The sequence below is a fragment of the Anas platyrhynchos genome, chromosome 3 (genome assembly GCF_047663525.1).
Source record: "Anas platyrhynchos isolate ZD024472 breed Pekin duck chromosome 3, IASCAAS_PekinDuck_T2T, whole genome shotgun sequence".
Lineage (NCBI taxonomy): Eukaryota > Metazoa > Chordata > Aves > Anseriformes > Anatidae > Anas > Anas platyrhynchos.
In genome coordinates this window covers 34,319,376-34,342,793 of record NC_092589.1, presented here as the reverse complement: position 1 = coordinate 34,342,793, position 23,418 = coordinate 34,319,376, and the positions used below count along the sequence as shown (strand labels likewise).

The following is a 23,418-nucleotide window of genomic DNA, read 5'->3' as shown; positions in this document are numbered from 1 at the left end:
GATTTTGGATTAGGATGATAGAAAATCTGATCAACTATTAATAGTCCAAAAGTTCTGTAATTCATATTACATTCATGTTTTGGAAACTAAGGGAATAAAACCCAGCATTAAACCAATTGGGTGTTGCTTAATTATTTGCTTGAAAAACACAAGCAAGTGCTGATATTTCCATTAGCTTAACATTGTCATGCATAACATAGAAAAGATGCAAGAAACTTTGTGATCTGTTTTGAAAAAGAACTAAAAGCAGTCCTGAGGGTTCATATACGTATGACTTAATTTCTCAAGTTTATGGTAACAAAATTGTTCCTCTAAACCCTAAACATCCAGATGCGTATCACATAGTTATAAAATGTTTTATAGACATATATTTTATTTGCACGTGTAAAAAGGTTCCTCAGTCAGTAGGATTTAGTGACTGAAACATAACTCTTATTCTCATAGAGTTCATGCTTTGCTTTTACTTTAATCATAGTAATTTCTCATTTTTCTGTCATTCAGCATGTAAGCATTAGCAGTACAGCAGTTAAAGTAAAACCAGTGTGAAAGCCCAGATTAAAGGGTCCATTAAATACTAATGAATGATTAACGCTACTTGGCTGCGCCCAATTGTTCAATAAAGCTATTTAGAATTGCAGGTGAATTGTGCTAATGATCAAGAAGTAGTAGTAGGCTAACGGAGCATTCCATTTTAGACCATTGCCTATTTTAATTTATATCTGAGAGAGTTAAGCTGCCACATACACCGAACTGTTCAAGCAATGCTCTGCTGCCCAGGATCCTACACAAGCAGTAGTGTTCTTTTTTTGTTTTGTTTTGGTTTTGGTTTGCCACTTTTAATGAACTGTGCCCCACATGACCATTGTGCCCACTGTTTGTGGTTAGTATGGCACATCATCTGCATTCTTCTTCCTCCTTTTCTTCTGAGAATGACTGTTTACCAGAAACTAAATAAAAGACCACATGGGGACACAACCTTAGACATACATGTACTAACGAACACAATTGTTCTTAAATGCTATGATCAGTTAGTCTCACTCCACAATTGTTCTCCAAACAGTTCCTTTCATATAAAAATTCACTTCAAACTATTTTTAGAAGCTTAACTAATGCAAATCAAGCTTGACTGTGCTCAAGAAAAGAACTCTCAGATACCAGATCCAAAATGACAACTCTGTAGTCTGTGAGCTCTCCCTATGCCCCCCCCAAATTTAACTTTTATAATAGAGACAATTGTCATTAGTGAGCTACTTAAAAGGAAGAGGACTTCAAGAAGTACCAACCCGCTCTCCTGAAAATCCCCTTGGAACATTCCCTTGCAGCCTTTTATTAGGAATGGGTCTGTCAATATAAACCACTGAAGTGAGGATGACATTTGATGGGAAGGGTAAGAGAAAATGTGTTAGATTCTCAAGAGCACAGAGTTGCAGGGCAACTATGTTGTCCATACTTCTGAATTCATGTTCTTTGACAGTACAAGATGAAAATCTGTTTTCTGAAAGCATAGCTAAAAAGTTTTTCCACCTGCAAAATAATTTTGTTACTTACAGAACTGCAACTTTTCAAGTAAAAAAGTATTTCTTGTTTCCACAAGCATGTATGTTGCAAAGCCGTGTCATTAGCAGTTGCAGAAATTTCTTGGCTGCATTTACAGCCTCAGACTAATATTTCAGAGGCTAAGAAGACGGTTAGAGCAAGCTTTCCCCTCAGGTTCTTTCCAATGACTCATCTACTAGCTGAAGGTATAGATAATTCAATGAGTAAAAGTTGTCAAGGTGTATTTCTCAGTAAGTTCATGAATATAAAAGCAAATATAGAAATCTAAAGAATTTTAAGAACCAGTAAAAGGGAGGTAAGAGAGCATGCTTTAAATACTATAAGGGACTACTAGGAAACAGGGACTTTTGATAACTACTTCCCCTGCTGTAATGTTTTATCGTATTGTTGATCATTTATAAAGAGCCATTCTGTTTCTCCTTATTAAGTTCTGCCTGCAGAATCTGTACATACTTACGTTCAGCCTCACGATATCCTGATCTCAGAACCTTTGCCACAAGGATAACATCATTTCATTACTAGAATAACTTAAACGCAAAATTTCTCAAAGCTCCATTCTGAACTCAGAAGTCTGGTGCAGAAAAACAGCAATGACATAACAGAAGTCACAGAGGAAGATATAAATGCCTTACTGTTATTGGAAGAAATCAGTGATTTACAAGTATGACTGGATACTATGCTGAAACTATATATATATATCAATGTATCTGCTGTAATTACACAAACCAAGGACATTTCAGATTATAAATCTTAAAGCGCGCACTCTTACTCGATGCATTCAGTCTCCCAAAAGGAATCCTGCGACACTGATTAGGCTAAAAGTGTTTTGTATATGAAGGTCCAATGACTGTTTTCTGTTTTCACAAAGAATTGCAATGAATTAGCACTGGAAGAAAACGGTTAAATTCGAGTATTTATTCTTTTGTGTGTCTGCATTTTTTCCCCTCTCTAAATTCCTACCTTCTGTTTAACTATTTTTTGGCTTAGTAGTGTATCAGTTAAAATCTGTGACTCCTACAAATACTGAATACAACCTGAGAGAAGAGAACATAATCTCTGTTCCAGATTATTAAGAGCCATCGTTCTGACTATAATGTGTTCATCAATTCCTATCTATGAAAAATATTTTACCTTCAAAGGCTCTTCTGTGGAATTTTCAAACACACTGGAAAAGCTCGCCTTTCTTTAAGCTAAATTAACTTACATTATTCCTGATACTGACATATGCAGGAACAATGTGGAAAGATAGGGTTTTGCACTGCCTTTTATTTAAGAATAGACCTGAAAACTGCCAGGTTCATTTGTCCTTTTACATTGTCTGAAACAATCTGGATGCAAAGGTTTTCATGTTTGTCCATTTTTTAGATACTTAAGACCTACAGTCCAGATATCAAAAATTTAAATGGCTTGCCTACGTAACTTCATTGGTATGCGTACTATCATTACTGATACAATTATCAGCAGTATTCTCAGCCTCACAAGAAGAAACATAGAATCACTTACTATGAAAATGAAAACCTCCCCACCTGTGTATCCTTGTACTTTTCTCTTAAGTCCATAAGCCGGTGATAAGCTTTAATTGCTTCTGAAAACTCTCCAACATCTGTACTGGTGAGAAGATAGTTCTCCCAAATTTGCCAGTGCTCATAGTTGCACTTGAGTGCTTCCTGGAGGGTTCGAAATGCTTTGATTCTAAATAATAATAAAAAAAAAAAGAAGAAAAAGAAATAAGATTCTATACAAATGTATGAAAATCAATTGTCATTCTATCAACTAAAAGGCAGTCTATTTTTAAAAATCTGTTTAAAAAACAACGCAATGTAAAAATAATAGTTCACAATTTATAATACTGATACTTCCTCATCTTCTCTTGCCAACCTTCCATCAGTTCACTCCTCAGTATGCTCTGTTGTCTTATCTAGCTTACCTCTATGTTAACTCTCAACTACATTTTGCCAAAGTTATGTATGCAGAATGCAAAAATTCACTGTAATTGTGCCATCTATGGTGATATTTTCATTCTTGAATTTTTAACTGAAACCATGAGAAAATAACCTTACACTACAAGTGCAGAACACATTAAAAATAACTTTAAATCTCAGCTTTGCAACTTTTTTTGGTTTGTTTTTGGAAAAATTTGTTTTTCCACAACTGAGGTCATGGCAGGTACAGAATGACACCGATTGTTTTCATCTTAGAAATGGTGACAAGATAACAAAGGGATGGGATGCAGATCCTATTCCTCAAATCATCACTCTTGCTACACTACAAGTCCTCCAGGTTCTCAAAATGAGTCTCCTATGTAATCATATGATGAAGTATCTCTATCCAGTGCAGATCTCTATCCAGTGCAACAATTGAACCAGTTCCTATGCAAACAGGAGCCAGTACACAGCACCACTGCGCTATGCTGTCTTGGAAACCAGGAATCTCTCACCCAAAGGACAGAGGAACAGCCTGTTAAATGTTTTGAGAAAAATGAGATCTAAATTTCAAAGACCTCCTAGAACTCATAGAAAATTATCAGGTGAACTGAATAGTAGATTCCAGATTCATCACTTTTTTTTTTCTTAAGGAAATTCAGAATACATAAAGTGTGTGGACTCTTAAACAAACAAATCCAAAACACAACAAAATGCCTTTCATTTGGGTGTCAGCAAGCTGTTTGCATAGTGTCTTCAAAAAACTTACACATTTTCTATTTCTCTGTTGAATTACACTGCTAAGCCTTAACCAAATGAGCAACTCTTGGGTGGGACTGATTTAAAAGCCTGGCTGGAGCAAAAGAAAACAATTAGCTTTTGTTGCAGGAAGCACGGCCGAAAGCACGACAGACACACAGTAGAGTCAGATCATGCTCCATTTTATTGCCCGAATAGCCTAACTTTTATAGAGAACTTAACAGGGGTGGACAGTGTTTCACACAAGATTATTGGTCAAAAGCACTCAGACAAACAACTGCAAGAAAACAACCCCACCTGCGAGAAAACAACCCCCTTGTGATTAGCAGTCACATAGACCTTGTCCTTGAAGCCAGCTACTGGTAACAATATTTTTCTGAGTTCCTCAATTGGGCGATGTGGGAACACTGTCATGGGAACTTCTCATAGTTGCCCTGGTAGCTTGGTTTGCTCAGCTACAGCAAGCCATGGGATTTTTGCTGTTTCAAGAAATCCCTCAACAAGCTTTAATATCTTATTTTTCTTTTCCTTTTTCTCAGTCCTCTCTCCCCTATGTTTTTTTTTTTCTCCTTTTTTTTTTGTTGTTGTTAGTAGGCTTGAAAAATAAGTGAATGCATTCACCACTGCTTTTCTCCCCCCAAATAAGTTATACTGAAGCAAGCTACAACAAATACATTCTGTTTTCAAAGTGAAATAAACAAAATCATACACAGTCTTTATATATGAGTGATCAGAGAAGTAATATATTTCAAGTATCTATTCCAGAGCAAATAGAGGACACACTCAGCTATTAGCATATAAAACTATCTTATGGTTTCTTCTACACATATTCCTCTCCAACATGATTTACTTGGAAAAAAAGGTCAAAAGCTACCCCTCTTTACTGTTTTTGATGTTACTTTTAGCACGTTAAATCACAAGAGCAGATTCACAATCACAATAAAGTGAAGCTGATCATTCAGTAGTCTTTCAGCCTCATAATTGATGAATGAAAATGATCTTTGATTAAAGATACTTTTATGAATCAAGCATAAGCCAATACACTGAGCACTTAACATTCTCTCAAACTCTATGCGAAAGGAAGAGCAATCTATCAGAAGCAGTCTAAGACAAAAAACACATTGAGGAAAGTGATTTTGGAATGAATGTGCAATCACATTATTTTCAAAAAGGCTACAGAAAAATTAATAGAGGAAGCACTGTATAATTTTATAATTAAATTGTGCATTCTTAAGGCACTGCTGAAGATGCAGGAAACTAATGAAAAGGTAAAACAAGCTTTTGACTTCTACTATACTTTTTAGCCTTAAGCAGTCATTCAACCTTCACTTTCTCTTCCTTCCATTAACATATCTAATCATCTCTTGAATTTATTTCCAATATTAGTTCCCATATTTCCATCATACACTTATGTTCCTTATATGTAAACTTACTATTCTTTCTTTCTTGTTTTTCCTCATGACTGCATAACTGTATAAACTGATACCAGATTTTAAGTTTTTTATTTTTTTTTTTATCTTATTTTATTGTTTCATTCTTTGGGAATGAGTCAATTTGAAAATTCTTCTTAAATATTAAGTTCCTGCAGGTATTGTGTGTCTAAAGTAATTTTTATTACATTGAGTTGAAATACAAAATAAGAAATGTAGTCCATTTAGGTCAAAGCTTCTTGTACTAATGCTTAAATTGGAAGGAAAAGAACAAGTGAGCTTTTATGTGTGTAGGCCTCCCATCTGCTTTCATAACTTGAAAAATAAATTGCATGTTTTCCCTTAAATCTCCTGAGATAAATGTAGTATGAATTGACATAGACTTGAATATATGGTTTGTTTGAAATGGACATATCTGTCTAAAATAATCAAATTAGTTTCCAAATTTAATATGAATGTTTTGCACTGGTTATACTTACTACACCATAAATAAGTTTAACAAAAAGAGTGTAGTCTTAGAAGCTGCTACTTTTATACAGATTATGAAAACACATTTACGGCAAAATGAAGTTATCAACGATCCAACCCAAGAGAGAGAACTGAAGGGACAGAAATTATGAAAATAGAGTTAAGCACATTATGAAGACAAAAAACAATGTCAAAAAGAAAAGGAAATCCCAATTATTTGTTTTGGAAGCAGTAACATCTAATCCTTTTGAAGTACTTACTTCTGTTTTAATCTGATATATGCAGTTGATAAATTGTTCCAGGCCTCAGCATTCTACAACAACAGAAGTACCACCAGAAAAATTATTTACTTGATAAAAACATGTAAATTAAACTACTGTGAAGTAGCAGTTTTGCTAATCATGCATATTATCAGACATTAATATATCATGTGTGCTACAAGGCAGTCAAAATGCTACATTAAAATGGAAAATATTGCATGAAAATATAAATAAATATATATTACTGATTACAGCAACATTTGGGAATATGTCTTTAACAGTCTTCTGTTTGGAATACACTGTGTTAGCTCTTGCCTCCCTCTGGTTTAAACCGTAAAGAGGCATCCTTCACTTGGATCTAACTGGAATGGATCTAGAGGTCACTGCTGCCAGCAGCTGATCACTTCTCACCACTTGGAAGCTACTAACCTACACCTCTCTAGTAGGGAAATAAGATCATCTGAATGTCCCCTAACGTATCTCTTGCAAAACTATCAGGGTCAGTTCCAAGTGCTTATCAATGGCTTTAGCTGAAAAGGATTGCACAGTGCTTTATCATTTTTCTGGTAAAACCAGCAAAGCTCTGCTCTGTGTACAGTACATGTATCGTGTACATGCTTGCCTCATGCATCCAGAAAAAAATGGCTAAAAAAAGTCCATTCTCCTTGTGCTCACAAACTAGACAGTAACAAATTTATCTGTCATACAATCACTTATTTGACTTGTTTCCCCCCACACAAAAACATTTGATTACTTAGAGGACTAAGTATTTTATTTTGGTGTTTTATCTCTCCTTCTGTTCTACTCTTTCCCTTTTCCCTCTGTTTTAGCAATGTATGCAAGCATAAAGGAATTTTCTGGTCATTTTCTGCGTATTTTGACATTCACACACAGCTATTTGGACAAAGTTAAGTTTTGGGCAAGTATTTTTATGATGCCTCATGACAAAAATACATCCTTTATGTAAAAGTTTAATTTATTCAGAGGGCTAAAGTTTAAAGAAGTTTTTCATTATTGCTTTGCTTGTTTATAATGAAAACATCCTTGTTGCTTTTAGATAAGCCATCTGAATTGCTTGTTGAAATGTACATACATCTGGTTCCAATGTCACACAGCGCTGAAATGCTTTGGCAGCACCTTCATAGCCTTCTAAAGCAATGTATGCACAGCCCAAGGAAAACCATACACCTAGCTGGAGAGAAAAATGGATGATTACATATACACATACATATTTCTACACAAAAGTTTTACCTTTATACTCAAAACCACATAATTCTTATTCATTTTACTTGATTTTCAGCTATAGTACATCAGAATAAATAACAACCTGCATGCAGAATATAGGAAAACTTTAAAGTTTTAATATATATGGATAAACGAGTGTTCTACAGAGACCACTTAACCACACATGAAGTGCTCTTTAACAGCCCGTCTTCATTTAGAGAGTAAAGTGACAACTGCTCATAGGTTTGTACATTTTGCTTTAACTCGTGAAAAATTCATATTCACTGAATATCATTATAATTAGGTCAAATACTAAGAAACCTATTTTAGGGAACCTACATTTTACAAGAAACTTTTCTGATGTTTCTGATCAAGTTGTTGGCTCACATGCAGGGCGCTGTTTACCCCTATAGATTAATTGTGAACTCCATAGCAGGTATTTTATACAGCTCTGTCCAGATCTGTGTCATTACTCTTAGCCTCTCAGCCCTAACTTAGAATCAGCAAGAACATCTGATTCAGCTGGGTTAATCAGAGTTGCCTGCTATACAGTCCATAGTTAATCTGCTTCACAACTTTGCTTAGATCCCAGCATGTAAATACATCGCATCCGTCACTGTTGGATCTGGCACCCAGGTGGGCGGTCTTCAATATATCAAGAAAAGAACTCAACAAGCTTTGCAATAAAGATTTTTTTTTTTTGGTATTTGGGAGTGTATTCGGAATGACTGATCACGTGGATGTATTAACAGGCTAAGGTGGTTCTGCTAATTATACTCGGCCTGTGCAAACATGAAACATCTACTTTTCAGCATTGTCAGCCTGTCACCTTTCATGATCCTTAAATTCACCACTCTGAGAAGAAACTGCATATGAACAGACAACCATTTGTTTCCCAAATCTCAGAGGGGAAAATTTATAGGAAATAAATTTAGTCCAGTTTCATTTTTGAGTCACTTTTATCCGTCCATTTTCCAGAAGACCAGCACCAATACTCCCACATGGCAGCTACCTTATTAACTCACCTTTCTCTGCTTTCTAGATTGACAACTACCTGGACAAGAACAGTGAGGTAAGAGACTGGAGGAATCAAATATGAAACTGAAGGCTAGCTACAACACTATAGCAAAGGATATAGTTAAATTGTATCTCTGTCAAGAGCCACAAAAAGAAGTCATTGCATTTATTCTTCTTCAAACAAATAATTACACCACAGATTCCCTTCTGGCCTTGTACTTCCAGCATCTGATTGACTAAAACGTCCACCATTTTAATTTCTGAGTCATTTCTGAGGATGATGATGAGCAGCTGCATCTCTCAGCTTAAGCTGAGCATAAGGCCTATCAATCCTTAAGCTTGCCAACCCTTTTCTCGAAGAAAACTCACAATATAAGGAGAAAGGAAAATGATCTCTGTGGAGAAAAGCTATATGAGCAGGCATTGAGCAAAAGCTTTTTTTGTTTGTTTGTTTGTTTTTGTAATTTTGGTAATTTAAAACAAAATATTTTGCCTAGCAGTAACTATGCATGAAGATTTCAATTGAATGGAAAAAAAAATATCTGAGAATTGCCCATACTGGAGAAGGTTAAGAAAGGTCTCCAGAAGAGATGCTAAATGAACAGTGAGATGGAAAGTCTCTGGAGTAGGAATTAAGACAAGGAGCTAAGTTGCTGTGGTATGGGGGCACAAAATATACAGCAAATGGAATGGGTCATGCAGATAGAAAAATGCTGCCATATGGTAAAGAAAACTTCAGCATCAATCATAAGTAATTAACTGCATAAATGAACAACAGGACTGGTGCAGATTAAAATTTCAGGCCATAGTTGGGAAAAAAAAACAAACAAACAATATAAAGACTGCATCTCCAGATACTTGACTAAAATGGATAATGTAACATACTGAGGAATATTAGAAAGCTGTGGAAGTAGAAAACTCTGAAAATACAGAGATTTAAATTACTCCAGTAATTTAGTTTACGTTCAGTAAATAACAATGAATGCAGTTCCAAGGCTAAAATTTTATGAAGAAGTTAGTCAGAAGATAAGTATTATCTTGATTCTGATCATTATGAATGATCAGGTTCACAAGGCTACCATACAAAAGATGCTTTGTAACTACCTTGATTCAAGAGTCCTTCAAAAACAATGGCAGAATATTTAATATAGAAGATGCTATTTTTAAGTGCTGCTTAAAAATAGGGTAGCTATATTAAAAATAAAAGAGGCAGCAAAAAGAGTAAAAGGTCTGCAGAAAACTTGAAAAATTTGAAGACATTTCAAGGCTTGGAACAATGTCATATTATCATTCATAAAAGCATCTAAAAAGACCAGACAATCATAACAGTTAAATGAAAGGAGATTATTAAGAGGACACACTTTAATGGGATTTGCTAGACTGATCAGAAAGCTAGAGAAGAACTCATTTGCCAGCTTAAACGAGCATATATGGTAGCAGTTTAAAAAATAAAAACATAGGTTCATCAGCTTGATCTACTGTCACACTGAAATGGTATTTTATTGTTCCTTAGATAGGTGCATCTAAGGGAAAGTGTGCATGAACTTCTTCCATGATGTAAGGACAATAACTTTTTAATAATATATTTAGGATACAGTTTAAGAATGGATTTATAGCTTTTCTGAGTGGAAAGAATGGTGAGAATTCCCTTTTTATTGAGAAGGGCATGAAATTTGCTGAATCTACTGGCTGATGTAATAACTGCTCTGAGGAAAGTGACTGACTGAAAGGTAGTGCAATGAAAACTCCGTCCACAGTTCAAAGAAAGTTTTGTCAAGACTTGTGGAACTAGGTTAAAGTTCTTTTTTTTTTTTTTTAATAAAAAAAAAGTGTTGGCTAGAGGTTCAAATCTTGCTACTGATTGGAAAAACACATGAAAATCAACTGTAACATTTTCTCCTTTTCAAGACAGAAGACAGTGACCAGCAAAGGAAGATAATTTGGGCTTAGTCTCTGTTAAAACTTGCCATCAGGAATTTCCAGACAAGTCTTTAATAGCTTTAAATGATCATGAATTTCTTTTAAGTAAGTCTAAACAATTCTCTTATATTAGCATGAATATGGTTCCAAAACAACCAGTTTAAAGTATACCTGGAAAAGAAAAGTAAGCTAAAAACTCAGATGTATGAAGAAACTTTCTGTATTCTTAAAGCAATTTCTGGTATTCACATATGGCAAATACATGTATATTTGTTTCAGAATCTAGTGAATTCTTTAGTATAATACTCTTAGGAGGATAATAGTGTTAGTTCAGAAACTATCTTTACCCTGCAGAGCAAAATTACTCTTTATAGTAATTAAAATTTTAAGAGCTCTGAGTGAAATCTTGAGTACCTTTTTAATTACTCATTTTTGGCATAGTTAATCTGCTTTATAATTGTTTCCTTTGAATGCATCACGCTGGAAGAATACATTATAGCTTTAAGAAAGCAGAGACTTGATATCATTTTTTCCAAGGAATGATACCAGCTCAACTCTTGTTTAACTTGCTTTTATTATTACAGGAGGAATGAGAAGGAGACTTGTCGAGAATAAGGCTCACTGCATTGTCCATAGCTTTAAATTTCCAATGTAGTCAATAGCAATCTGATTTCTAAAATGTGACTCTTTTTCCAAATTTGAGAGAGATCACTTGTTTTGCCTGACACCCAGGAATATTAGCCTGAGAAGTTGTCTTTATTAGTTATATGTTACCGTTTATTAACATAGAAGATGATTCTTCCTTTCTTGCAGACTTTGTGAAAAGGAGTGTGGACACAAAAAGGGTGCCATGAACACTGTTTCTGGAAAATTCAAACATGAAGTGACTGGGTGTAGAGAACCATACATTATTTAGTATATGAACTAACAAATCTGTAATTTAACAGGCTGTAAGCTCTGTTTCTTATAGACTTTCACAGTCAGAGAACTCACTGCATGGGCTCTTTGATCTCTCCTCCTTTCTCTTTCCATCCACTGGAATTGTCTCAGCCTATCCTTGCAAGATGCTCTTAGTGAAAGTGTAGGAGAAGTGCAGCTGTCACCCATTAGGCACACACTGAAACAAGTAATTCTGTGAGCAGCAGTATTAATGAAGATGAATTTCAGATACATTTCAGCTGTGAGATTTTAATTCTTTTGTTCATTCTCCAAAGTCTAGTTACAGTGGTGGTCAGCTCAGACTGCAGAGATCTACATCAGAGAGTTCCACTAAATTTCACCAATTGGCCAAAGAGTACATAGGCTTAAAGGAGGGTTGACAGAGAATGGTTTTATCCATCAGATATCTGGAGGATTCATTTGCTGCAGTCTTAAATGCCTTCTTCCAAAAAGGTTTCTCATCACCGCTGAAAAGAAAATTTCTTTGTAATAGGGAGTCCTTGTTTACCTTACAAATTATTCACAATTCTGGAAACAACTAATGAATTTTCCTCATGTTCCCTGTATTAAAGAAAATTCAAGAGAATTTAGAGTCTTTAGAGTCACCTGCCCCTCTGCTCTTTGTGTACAGAACATCCCAGAAGAGGAAACAATTCATCTCTCTAGTGACAAAACACACAGACTTCAGAAGACAGAGATATGCCAATCCACGCTATTCATTTACTCAATCTGTTTGTTTGAAACAATTCATCTGAAACTTAAATAGAGCTTCCTGAGCAACATGAGGAGGAAATGTTCGCTTTCCTATATGGTCTGGACTGTTTTTCTTGGATTGTCTTTCACTTTAAACTTCCTTTGGATAGAATGGAAAATAAAATGGCATCTCAGCAGAATGTTTCTTAGTTTTGAGCCCTGTAGGCCAACTTCTACAACCCTTCATTCTCTGTGAGTCCTCTGGATTTCAGTAAGGATCCTATCGGAGTCACAGTTTATTTTATTGGCATTGGCATTTCCTGAGACAATAAGGGAACTGAAGACAAGTGAAGCATTTAGAATGGACATTAAAATGAACAAAAATGTGTTTTTAAGTTATCTGGAGTTCATTTGAATCAAAACAAGACAGATTCACTGGAAGAAAACACACTTTGTAAATACTGAACAGCTTCAAGATATAAGATCTGAGAAGTTGGAGACCTCTTAAGTTTTTCTAAAGCAGAAGTATAGAAGTAGTTATGTGGAATGCAAAACAACTATTTTGAAATTATTGCACAGAATTAAATTCTAAAAAAGTACAGAATCCTTCAAAACTTAGACACTAACTAAAACATAGCCATATTCGTATTAATTCCCCAACCTGCATAGGGTTGATCTGCACTGAACGTTCAAAGCACTCCACACATTCCCTGAATTCCCGGTTGCGGAGATGGAGGAGGCCTTTAGAGCGCTGTGCACGGGCGCTGCGGTGCCGAGAGAGCTCCCAGGCCTTGTCATAGTACTGGTGGTCTTTAAGAACATCACCAAGTAAACAATATAAACCTGGTGTTTCCTTCTTCTCTAGCTCTCGTCTCAGTATTTCTTCTGCCTGTAAAAGAACAAAGAGAAATCAACTTGTTAATTGGGCAATTTATCTTCAGTTAATCACTTACCTGAACAAATACCACTTTAGCACCTCATAATCATCAATTAAAAATTAAGAAGTGGGGATAGATAGGAAACAGTATCTTGATCTAACACAGCAAAGATTAAGTCTAGAGAGAATCTAATTCCAATCTGTTATAAAAAAAGAAAACAATGAAAAAAACACACACACACAAAACAAAAGTAAAAAAAAAAAAGTAAAAAACAAACCACAATACTTCATGATCACCATAATAAAGTGGCATTTGGTTTAATGCACGAAGGGAAATATATACATCAAAGCAAGAAGGAGCCAGATCCTAATTTTATATTTTGTGTGTGTATTCTGTATCAAGAGCAAGTACCAGTCTTGGACACCAAATCCACACCTACTTCAAGGCAATGCAGTATCAAGATCATTAGCATATGTTCAATCCTGTTGGTGTATCATCTGTGGATTTTACATATCCTAAGTAGTATTCTTGCAATGACTAATTTCTTTTTCTCTAATTACTGTTTTCTGAAGACAGCAATTTCCATTCTACTATGCCTGAAAATGCATCTATCTTTAAAAATACATCTATCTATAAAAATGCATTTATCTTGGTATTTGAGAAAATATAATTAAAATACGTACAGCATTATGGAAAAGACACAAGCTTTGTCTCCCAGAATCTGTTATGGGCTGCTACCAACTTTTAAAAGCTCTTTATCTCAGGGTTGATATCTCACTCTAACAATAAAATTATTGTTTCTCTTTTAAATAAGAGATAAGTCTGCTTTCTGTGGCTTTTTGAAACGATAAATATGCTGGACAGATCATCTGTTGTTCAGACTGAACTCTTACCTCAGTCCCCCGCTGCAAAAATGTTACATACATAATTCAGCTCAGTATAAATTTTCTATCTTAAAAGATCTATTTGAACCATGTGAACCAAGAGATCCAACACAGCCTGCCACAGAATTAGAATCTGACATTATAACACTGGTTTTTCTTCTATCATAGCTAGGTTATCTGAAATGAAAGCTGTGTTCATCTCTGTATTTAAATGACTGCTTTTCTTACTTCTATGAGAACTGTTTTATTTCCCATTCACATGATCTCTCAAGAATCAGTCAGCCATGCGAGTCTTTTGCTCCTCCTCTTCCAATCAGAAAACTCATTGATCCAAGTTGAAAATCATCTTCTTGATGAAAAGTGACTTCTTCAAAAGTTTTACTTTGTTTTTGAAAGTTTCAACAAATAATAATTTTAATACTTCATTCTTACTGTAATTTTTGTTAACTACTTTAGTAGGAAAAGTCTGTAGATACTTAAAATGCACAAATGCAAAGAAGGGAGTATATTGTTTAGATTTGTAAGGGGAACTTTTGCTAGCAAAAATGGAATCCCATTAAGAAGAAAATTAGGGGATGAAAGATAGGAAAATAACTCCATGGCAGGTGTTTTTAGTGCCTTTGGAAGAGCTCTCCAAAGAAAAATGAACAATTCAGAATTAGCCTACTGAAAGCATTTTAAAATATGAAGGCTGCGCCTGTGGACTGTTTGGTCAAAGGACAGTTTGCTTCCTCTTCTCTGCCGTTACAAGAGTCAAGGAATGTGTATTAACAACAGATGCTTAAGATTTTGTTGAAGTTTTCTAGAGCAGAGAGAACTGAGCACTTTATTACTGCAGTAATCACATTAGGCACCAAAAAGTAAGTTTTTGTTCCTTCCTCAAATAAAGTAAAAAGGCCGAAATTTTGCTATGATGTGAAAAATTGAGTGCATACTGCTGCTTTACCTCTTCCTCAGTAGGGTACTCCCAAGCTTAGATGACTATTCTGTGGTAGTGCTTAGTACCAATCGTTCACTAGACCAGAAAGCCAACCATTCACTAATTGCATTTCACATTTAAGAGCATAAAGATATCCTGATCTGGACTAAGCTTAAAAGAATCCATTGCCAATGTAAATATTTCAGCACACAGATAAAACAGAAAATTAAATAAGCAGAAGTCTGACTTTTTCTTCGTCCGATTAGCTATCTGATCATCTCTGCCATGTTACAAATCTTTTTATCACATAAACCTTTTAAGGCTAATACAAAGGATCATAACTACAAACTAAGACAACTGCATTCTCACAACATTTATCCTTTGTCTTCTACAAAACCAGATAATACTTTGAAACAGGATTTCTCATTTTGCTATCGATTTACATTTACAGAAAAATATTCCTTTTTATATGGAAAAATATTCCTTTCTCCTAACTTTATAGTAAATGGTTTTCAAGAACCCACTTTTAATCATCGATGAGAACTCTATTTTTGCAAGGAGCAAATCTTATCTTAACAATAAAAATATTATCAAGGAACATTTTCCATGCAGTTCACACAATGTACATAAAAAATACAACCACTAGAGATTTATTGTTACTAATTAAACAGCTATTAAATATTAATCCAGATGTTTCATAATTGAAGCTGATATCTAAGCTTTGGTAAAAAAAACTCTCAATTAAAAATAACCTAAAAATAATCTACAAAAGAAACCATATAACTCTTACCAAGTGAAACATTTAATTATAACAACACTGCTTTTCACAGAATTGCCTATACTGAATTGGATAGAAATGCTTTCCCCTTTTCTGCTTGCACATTATTTGCTAGACTACATGAACAGTAGCATGAAGCAGAACAGATGAGCATGGAAGAAAGTGAGAAAAAAGGAGAGCTTTTCAGTTTTAATTTAATTGTTTTCTGTAACTTCATGGATGACCTTTGGTGAGCCATTTACTCATCTTTCTCAGTTATGCAGCTACACAGAGAGAAAACAGACTTCGAAGACAAGTAAACAATGATATATAGTGAAAATCAATCAAGTTCTTGAACCATCTTATGAACTAATAAGTGTAACACTACCCAACTTCGCATCTGGGAAGCATTTCCTTCATTAAAAAGTAAACTTCGGGTATCTTACTATAATTGTGTTGCCCCACTCAAATGTTTTGAGCTGTCTTTGTCATGTTGTAACAAGAAAAATAACTCTGTGGAAGGTGGATTGCTGGGTAGGTTGGTCTAACACCAGGCTGTGTGCCATGCTGTGCCATACTCTGAGGAAATGATGGGGACAGGGCTGAAAGCTGTGTTGTACAGCAGAATAACAGCTCTCATGGTTTTGTCAAAGGTGAGAAGCTACTGTGCTCTAGAGCTCCTGTGTGAGAGAAAGGCCTCGCTTCTATTGGAAGAACTGAAAATCCACATCTGCAGCTCATCCTCTCTTTTCTTTTTCCTTTAGCAGGGAAAGGAAAACCATTTTTAGTGCAGTATCTATTTCAGGTGAGGTTGAAGAGACATCACCTAAACCAAAGAAGGTTGTCTGATGTAAATAACACTCAAGATCTCTGGGTCTCCCTCACAACTGAAAGAATGAGGAGAGAGCCTTTTCAACACCAGTTTTCACTACAATGACAGAGGTTAGCATCTGCTTTTCAGGAAGCCTGCTGAAGGAATACAAGTGAATGACAAGGCCACAGCAACCATCCACATACCGTGTGTTCAGATTGTAATACTTCTTTGTTGATGTTTTTCTGTGCCCTGCTTTGCTCACTGCTTCACACTATGATACTCTTCTGTTGACTCATGTTATGATATCATTATTTACTATTTTTGTTCAGATTATGAAACAAGTGAATATAGAGCCATATCTAAAAACAGTAAAGGATCCACAAAAAAGGTTTTCTAAATATGACATCTTTCTTTGCACAATTTGAGTTGATATATTGCCCTGTTATAACTGAGTGAACTATGCATTTCCAAGTGTATAATGTGGAGTTGTTTGTACCCGTATCTACATCTTCTGATTTTTCTGTCAGTGCACGATTTGAAAGCGGAGGAAGGAACATACTTCTTTGATGCCTAAGTACGCAGACTAATCGATATTGCTGATATTTGGCTGTTTTATTATTTTTCCCTTTTTTTTTTTTGATTAGGCTTTTCAGTATTCAAATTAATGTTTCCCATATAAAAGCAGCTGTAAGTGAAAAATATGCACAAATTTATTTAACAGAGTTTGTTCTTTTCGGCACATGTTTATTACGTTCTTAAATGACATGAATGTCCACTGAAGAACACCTTGCTGTAGTATTTCCTCATGCATTTCAAAAAGAAAAAGTACGATATTTAAAAGCCATAATATTTTTGATAAATACACACAGTTCACACGCTGAAAGCTTTCTGATAAGGAGCACAAAGTTACTCCCTTTGGTGTACGAATAAATATTTATAATTTTCCAGCTGTTTTGATCTGAAGCTTTTTTTTTTTTTTAATATCACTACTGTTACTTAGTACTTACATAGTGCTTTCTGTTTTCAAAGCACAGCCCAAACCTTCATTCTGAAAGCATTTCTAAGCAGTTTCCTGTGGCAGATATCCTGTCCTATTCTCTGAGTGCCATTTTCATAACTCCCTAAGGGCAGCTTGTGAATGTAACTAGGACAGAATGAATTTCCAGGAAATGGAAAATATTGACCTCTACTTCTCCACTGTACTGAAAAATTGTGGTATTAGCATAGTACCCCCAAGGCATGCATAATGTGACACAGAATTGACAGCAAGGCATACCTGATAGCTTATAATGATTGAAATCTAGTCATTGGTGAATGATAACAATAATAATAAGTAAATATGAGAAATTCTGTGTTTTGTCTATTAAGTTATAGGTCTCTGTTCAGTAAGCTTAAATTACTATAAGCAATGTCTTTATAAAGGCATACATATATTTAACGTTACCACATACCAAACAGAAGAGGAGAACAGAGAGGAAAACAAAAAAAGATACTTTTGTCTGAAATTGAATATTTCTGAAAGTTATCTAAATACTGAAAACAATCCTTGATACCATAAGCTCCTGTTACAGTCCCTCTAAGAGAGGGATTGCACCAGAAAGAGAACACAGCTAAACTGACACACAAATAGGTGTTGCTTCCAGGCATCACTCAAATCCTCCTACTAATGCTCTAACTGGAATAGCAAAAATATCAAGCTGCTACCGCCTGCTCACAGCATTTTTAAAGAATTCTGTCATCTATACATAGCTAGATGATGGTTTTTAAATTGTCTCTGCATGGAGCTGATCACATGTAACTGCAGCAGTTTTAAAGAAATGACAGAGAGGCTAAGCAAAATATCAACAGATTTCACAAAATAAGATAATGCCTTTTAATCTTAAGCCATTTTTTGCCTCAAGTGTTTGATTCTGTAGTTTTTTTATGTTTAAATAAAGTAATTAAATACATCAAGCACTGATGTTGTTCTGTTTAAAGCACTTGTAAAAGCTACAACTAATAGTTGGAAATCAAGGGAGAAAGAAACCAGATTCCCTCCTGATAAAGCTCCCAAACTCCATCATGAGTGACCACTACAACCTTCATTCAATGCCCATGTTACACCTTGTTGCACATCTATAGTTGTTAACTTAATTTTCCTTGAATATTTGGGAATTGTTTCAATGTGTTCAATTTAAGTGTTTTCGTGCATCCTCAGTTATTTATCTACTTCTATTTCATGTAGTCATTATCCCAGATTTTTTTTTTATTTTTTTTTTTTAGCATTCACAGGTAATAACAGACTCACATGTCACGTGTCCTAAATGGACTTTTCTCACAATAACCCTATAGAAGTACATGTCAATTATAAAGTTACTCACTGAGAGAGTGGTTGGGCACTGGAACCCCAGGGAAGTGGTCAGAGCACCAAGCCTGCCAGTCTAAAAAGTGTTTGGGCAATGCTCTCAGACACACGGTCTGATCATTGTGTAGTCCTGTGCAGAGCCAGGAGCTGGACTCAGTAAAATCCTTGAGTCCCTTCCAAATCAGGACATTCTATGATTCTGTAAGATTCTGTAAGGTCATCAATGCATTGACAGCTCAAGTCTGACTGCTTCTTATTCCTGTTCCCACTGCAAGACTCTCAGCTGTGAAAACCAGTTTTTCTTACCTTCCCATGCTGTCCTGCTCTTTCATAGCAGATTACTGCATCTTCCCACATTTCCAGCTCCTCATATATCTGTAAGGCAGAGCTGGTGCATCCGAGCTCAAAGAGTAAGCTTGCAAGCTGGCGCTGGAAAGATAAGAAATTCCACAAAACTGAAAGAAGGTACACAGTCCTCTTTACATTTTTAAAAGATGTTAGAGGCATTTCTGACATCAACAAGAAGCAGACAGAATATGAAATTACTCTCTTGAAACCCCAAGCTGGAGCCTCAAAAATTTATATACCTTACAAAAAAATCAATAGAAAAATAATTGCTTTGATTTGACTCCAATTTATGCCAGTAACTCAACTACTTTGAACTAGTTTACAATACAATATAAAAATAGAAACACACATGTGAAGGATGAATTGAGAGGAGAACTTCCATCCGTTAAGTGAGGCACATGGCTCATGCGGCTGGAGAGCAGCTGCAGCAGTATGTTGGGAACACAGAGTGGGAAACAGCCTAAAGGAAGGCAGTAAAGTTTCTTCTAGCAATGCCTGCCATAGCAATCTGTACCTGTGCAAACACAGATGGAGAAAGGCTCTGAAACAATTGTGCTAGGGACACTGTAAGAAATCTGTAAGTGTCCCAAACAACCACTGCAAAAGTGCGTTAGTTTCCAGTCAAATCTGTATTAGATTGGGGTTCAGGTTCAAATCCTTAGTTAAGTTTTCCTCACAGATAAACCAGCCCCTTTGTTATTTCAGATACAGCTATTACTTCAGCGTGTTTAAGAAAATAAGAGAAGAGTTCTTTCAATATAAAAACAAACAAGGTATGTTTTTATGACTTTGAAAAGTTGCTTTTGGTCTTCTGTTTATTTTTTTTAAGAGGAGATTAAATTCACATATAGGTTTTCATCTCTGAAGAAAGGATAACTTATTTACTACGGGTAAGATATATACAATCTGGTTTGCAAAAACAAAATGAGAACAATCTGTATAAGGACACCTAATTATGCTATGAGATCCCACACAGTGAACCTCTGCAGTGATTCTGGTGATTCTGAACAGATTCTCTTTAGTTCTGTGTAGATGGCATGGATCTCTCGTTACAGGCTTGGCTTCAATGTCTGTTACAAATTTGAGGAGTCACCATACACTAGTAGATTAGCTGTCAAAAAAAAATGAAGTTGAGTACAGTTCTTTTAAATAAATGCATAAACTGTGAAAGTCTGTAACTGAGTAATTTGTTCACTTAATATCAATTAATTTGAAAAAAACGACTACATTTTCCAGTGTCTGAAATTAAATAAGATTTATGTTTTATGAAATTTAGAGTCAAATTTGGTAAAATTTATATAAGCAATGCTTCTTCATTACTATAACTAGAAGACTGCAGTCTTCTACCATTATGAGCCCCTATTTTAGTATTTCTATCTTTGGCTTGGAAAATTGGCTTGGATTGAAAAGTGCCACTCTGACAACTGGAAATGAAAACCACATTTGCTAGTTTTATTGCAAATGCCTGTTGAAAGATTGTGTGGAATAATTTGAAAATGCTTGGAGAAAATATGACTGTTAAAGCAACATGCATCTAGGTTAGAAATCAAAGGAATAAAACACCATTAAAAAATAAACAGTATGTGCACCTTTGGAGATAAGTAATGCATATATTTTCTTAAGTTTGTTGTTAAATACAGCATTATCAGATAAGACTAGTGTGTACATTTCTTCTCTAGAATGGAATGAATTTATGTTCAAGATAATCGTTTTAGTTTTGGAAAAAAATCTCCTTTCAAAACTAGCAAAAAAGGGCACATCCAGAAAATAAAAGCTTTGTCAGTTAAGTGGTTCTTCAACACACTTTTGTCTCCTATTTGGTTGCTTTGACCATGATCCACTTCCTGAAAACAACTCAAAGTTAATCATCATTACAGGACAAAGAAAGATGCAAATAATTGTGGTATAAACATCAGCAGCAAATAGTGATACAATGAAAAGATTGTTTTTACACAAGATATGTCAGAAGCTTGAAAGTTTGCTTATTTTTTAAGGACAGAAAAGGGAAAATAAAGAAGAACCACACTACAAGCAATTACTCCCATGCATGACAGAACAAGACATCTGAAAGTAAAACATTGTGGAACTTGGTTACTTTCCAGAAAAACCTACTGTGTTCTTATGTTACACCTTTTTTTCCACAGTGTTTCAATGCAAAATCACAGCATACCACCTTGACTTTGAGTCATGCAGTATCAATATTGATGAGAACTACATATTGTTAAAGAAAGCTTCAAATGAAGTTGATTCATACCTGTATGGCCCAACGTGGAGGCACTTGACAGCAGTAGAAAATCTTCATGCGTTCAGATACTGAAGTATTTGCATCCTCAAACTGGTCTGCAAGTGCCTGTAAATGCAAAGCATATTCTGATTTACTATTTATTTAAATTTAATCAACCTAAAAGAAAGATGAATTCAAAGCTTTAAAGAGATTAAAATTTCTGAGTGCAACTTCAGAGGAGGAAGAATCAAATTTACAATTCTAACAGTTGCACAGGAAAATTGTGTCAAACGTTAAAAGTGACCTTGCCTAATGCATTTCAGTTTTATGGCTAGATTTTCACTTCAAAGTAGTACTGGCATGCTGTAAGCATGAAATTTCTTATTTGAAAAAAAAAAAGACAGAAAGGAAGACTGAGCCATGCTTTCGGAAACACGCTTCTAATATAGAGTAAGTTATTGTGACTTGGAGTGTAATTCAATTCAGCCTCTTCTGCTTTGGTAGGACTCTCTATTTATGATGAAGAAATACTGTCTTCTGAAATTCTTTGGAAGGGAATAACAATGTTTGCATAGCAAAAATGTAGTAACTTCAGCACTAACTTTTGTTCGTAAATTCACTGTGAAGGTAATTAAATCAAAACTCAATAGCAGGAAAAATAAAATGTTAAAAGGTAGCTAAAACCAAAAACTTGGTTAGGAATTTTAAGATAAGTGCACAACTGTTTTTCAAAAAGCCAGACCTCACTAAAACAGCAAATTTAAGGCCAGACTTACAGAAAAAGGAACATTAAATTACTTGCATTCACATGATTAACCTATGTAGATCCTGCATATAACTTAGACAAAGATTTATTGGAGGATCTAAACTAATTCTCAGAATTTTCTCAGCATAGGAAATAAATGCAAAGATTCCCAACAAAAAGAAAAATGGGATAGGATCTCTCTAAATCTTTTTGCTGCCTAACCATATGGGAATGCAAATACAAGTTCTATAAAATTAAAATAAGTATTTACATGATTTAAGCTGCAAAGAATTTTGTAACCGCTATTGATGGCAACAAGATATATTAGGCTGCTTCATTCTGTTAGTAAGAAAAATTAGAACAGGTAACAATAATTTAGGCTTTTAAATCCATGTTTAAACTCCTAGTTTTAAATACAAATATTTAAAATATTTGATCTTATTCACATTCACTCTCAGAAAATTATTTCTGGAGACTTGTTCCTAGAGATTACACTGAACTCTACCCCAAGAAAACTGCTGAAGTGTATTTGTAAAGAAAGGGACAGACTTACATAAAATCACATTTCTTCACATAGTTCTGAGCAATCCAACAGGAGAGAGATCCAAATAAAATCTTTAAAGTAATTATTTAATTACAGAGTTTGACTATGAATAACATTAAAAACTATTCTGCAGTTTAATTATGCTGAAATGTTCTAATACTATGCACAAGCATGTTTTTCAAAATACTGCCACTACTAGAACTGAAAAATCGTCCAGTTCCTCAGGGCAATCATTTTACAAGGCCAAAGTAGTAAACCACAGTTAGAAATTTTAAAAAAGTAATAATTGCCTAAAGTCTGAACAAAGCCAGAAAATCTCATACACATCCAGTAAAATAACTTTTTTTGAGGTGAACACGAGATGGAAGGCAAAAAATCTTTTAAGTCGTTCAAAATGTTTTGTTCTTGTTTTAGCTTCTCCCTCCTGCCCTCCATTTCAATTGTTCCAGAAAAAAAAATGTAATTCAAAGAAAAACTATTTTTCAAAAGGAAGCAGTTTGGAAAACGTGTAGCCATATCCCCTTTCTACCCTTTCTAAATAGAAAGGTCGAACTTAAATGACACCTTGGAGAAGAACATGACTTAACAGGTAGAATTCTCCCCTTTCCCAAAACACTGCGCTCTGTTCAGAGTTCCAACAAAAACTAAAAATATATGTAGAATATATGAGTATTATATGATTCTTAAAAAAAAAGAATAAGCACTAATAAACTTCGAAGTTATTAAAATCCCTTTTTATGCACTCACATGTTGGAAAAAAAACAAACAAACA

The 23,418-nt window shown here is 34.9% G+C and overlaps 1 protein-coding gene across 2 annotated transcripts in view; it reads right to left on the bottom strand.

The window, feature by feature from the left end:
• Positions 1–23,418, bottom strand: part of TTC27 (tetratricopeptide repeat domain 27) — a 113,536-nt gene that overhangs the window by 10,046 nt on the left and 80,072 nt on the right. For both annotated transcript variants that reach the window (XM_027453929.3, XM_027453926.3), the window contains exons 11-16: positions 21,388–21,483; positions 19,092–19,214; positions 12,851–13,078; positions 7,490–7,588; positions 6,397–6,449; positions 3,084–3,249 (exon numbers count right to left, since the gene is read on the bottom strand). In XM_027453929.3, coding sequence (XP_027309730.2) covers positions 3,084–3,249; positions 6,397–6,449; positions 7,490–7,588; positions 12,851–13,078; positions 19,092–19,214; positions 21,388–21,483 — 765 coding nt within the window. The remainder of the gene's footprint in view (positions 1–3,083; positions 3,250–6,396; positions 6,450–7,489; positions 7,589–12,850; positions 13,079–19,091; positions 19,215–21,387; positions 21,484–23,418) is intronic.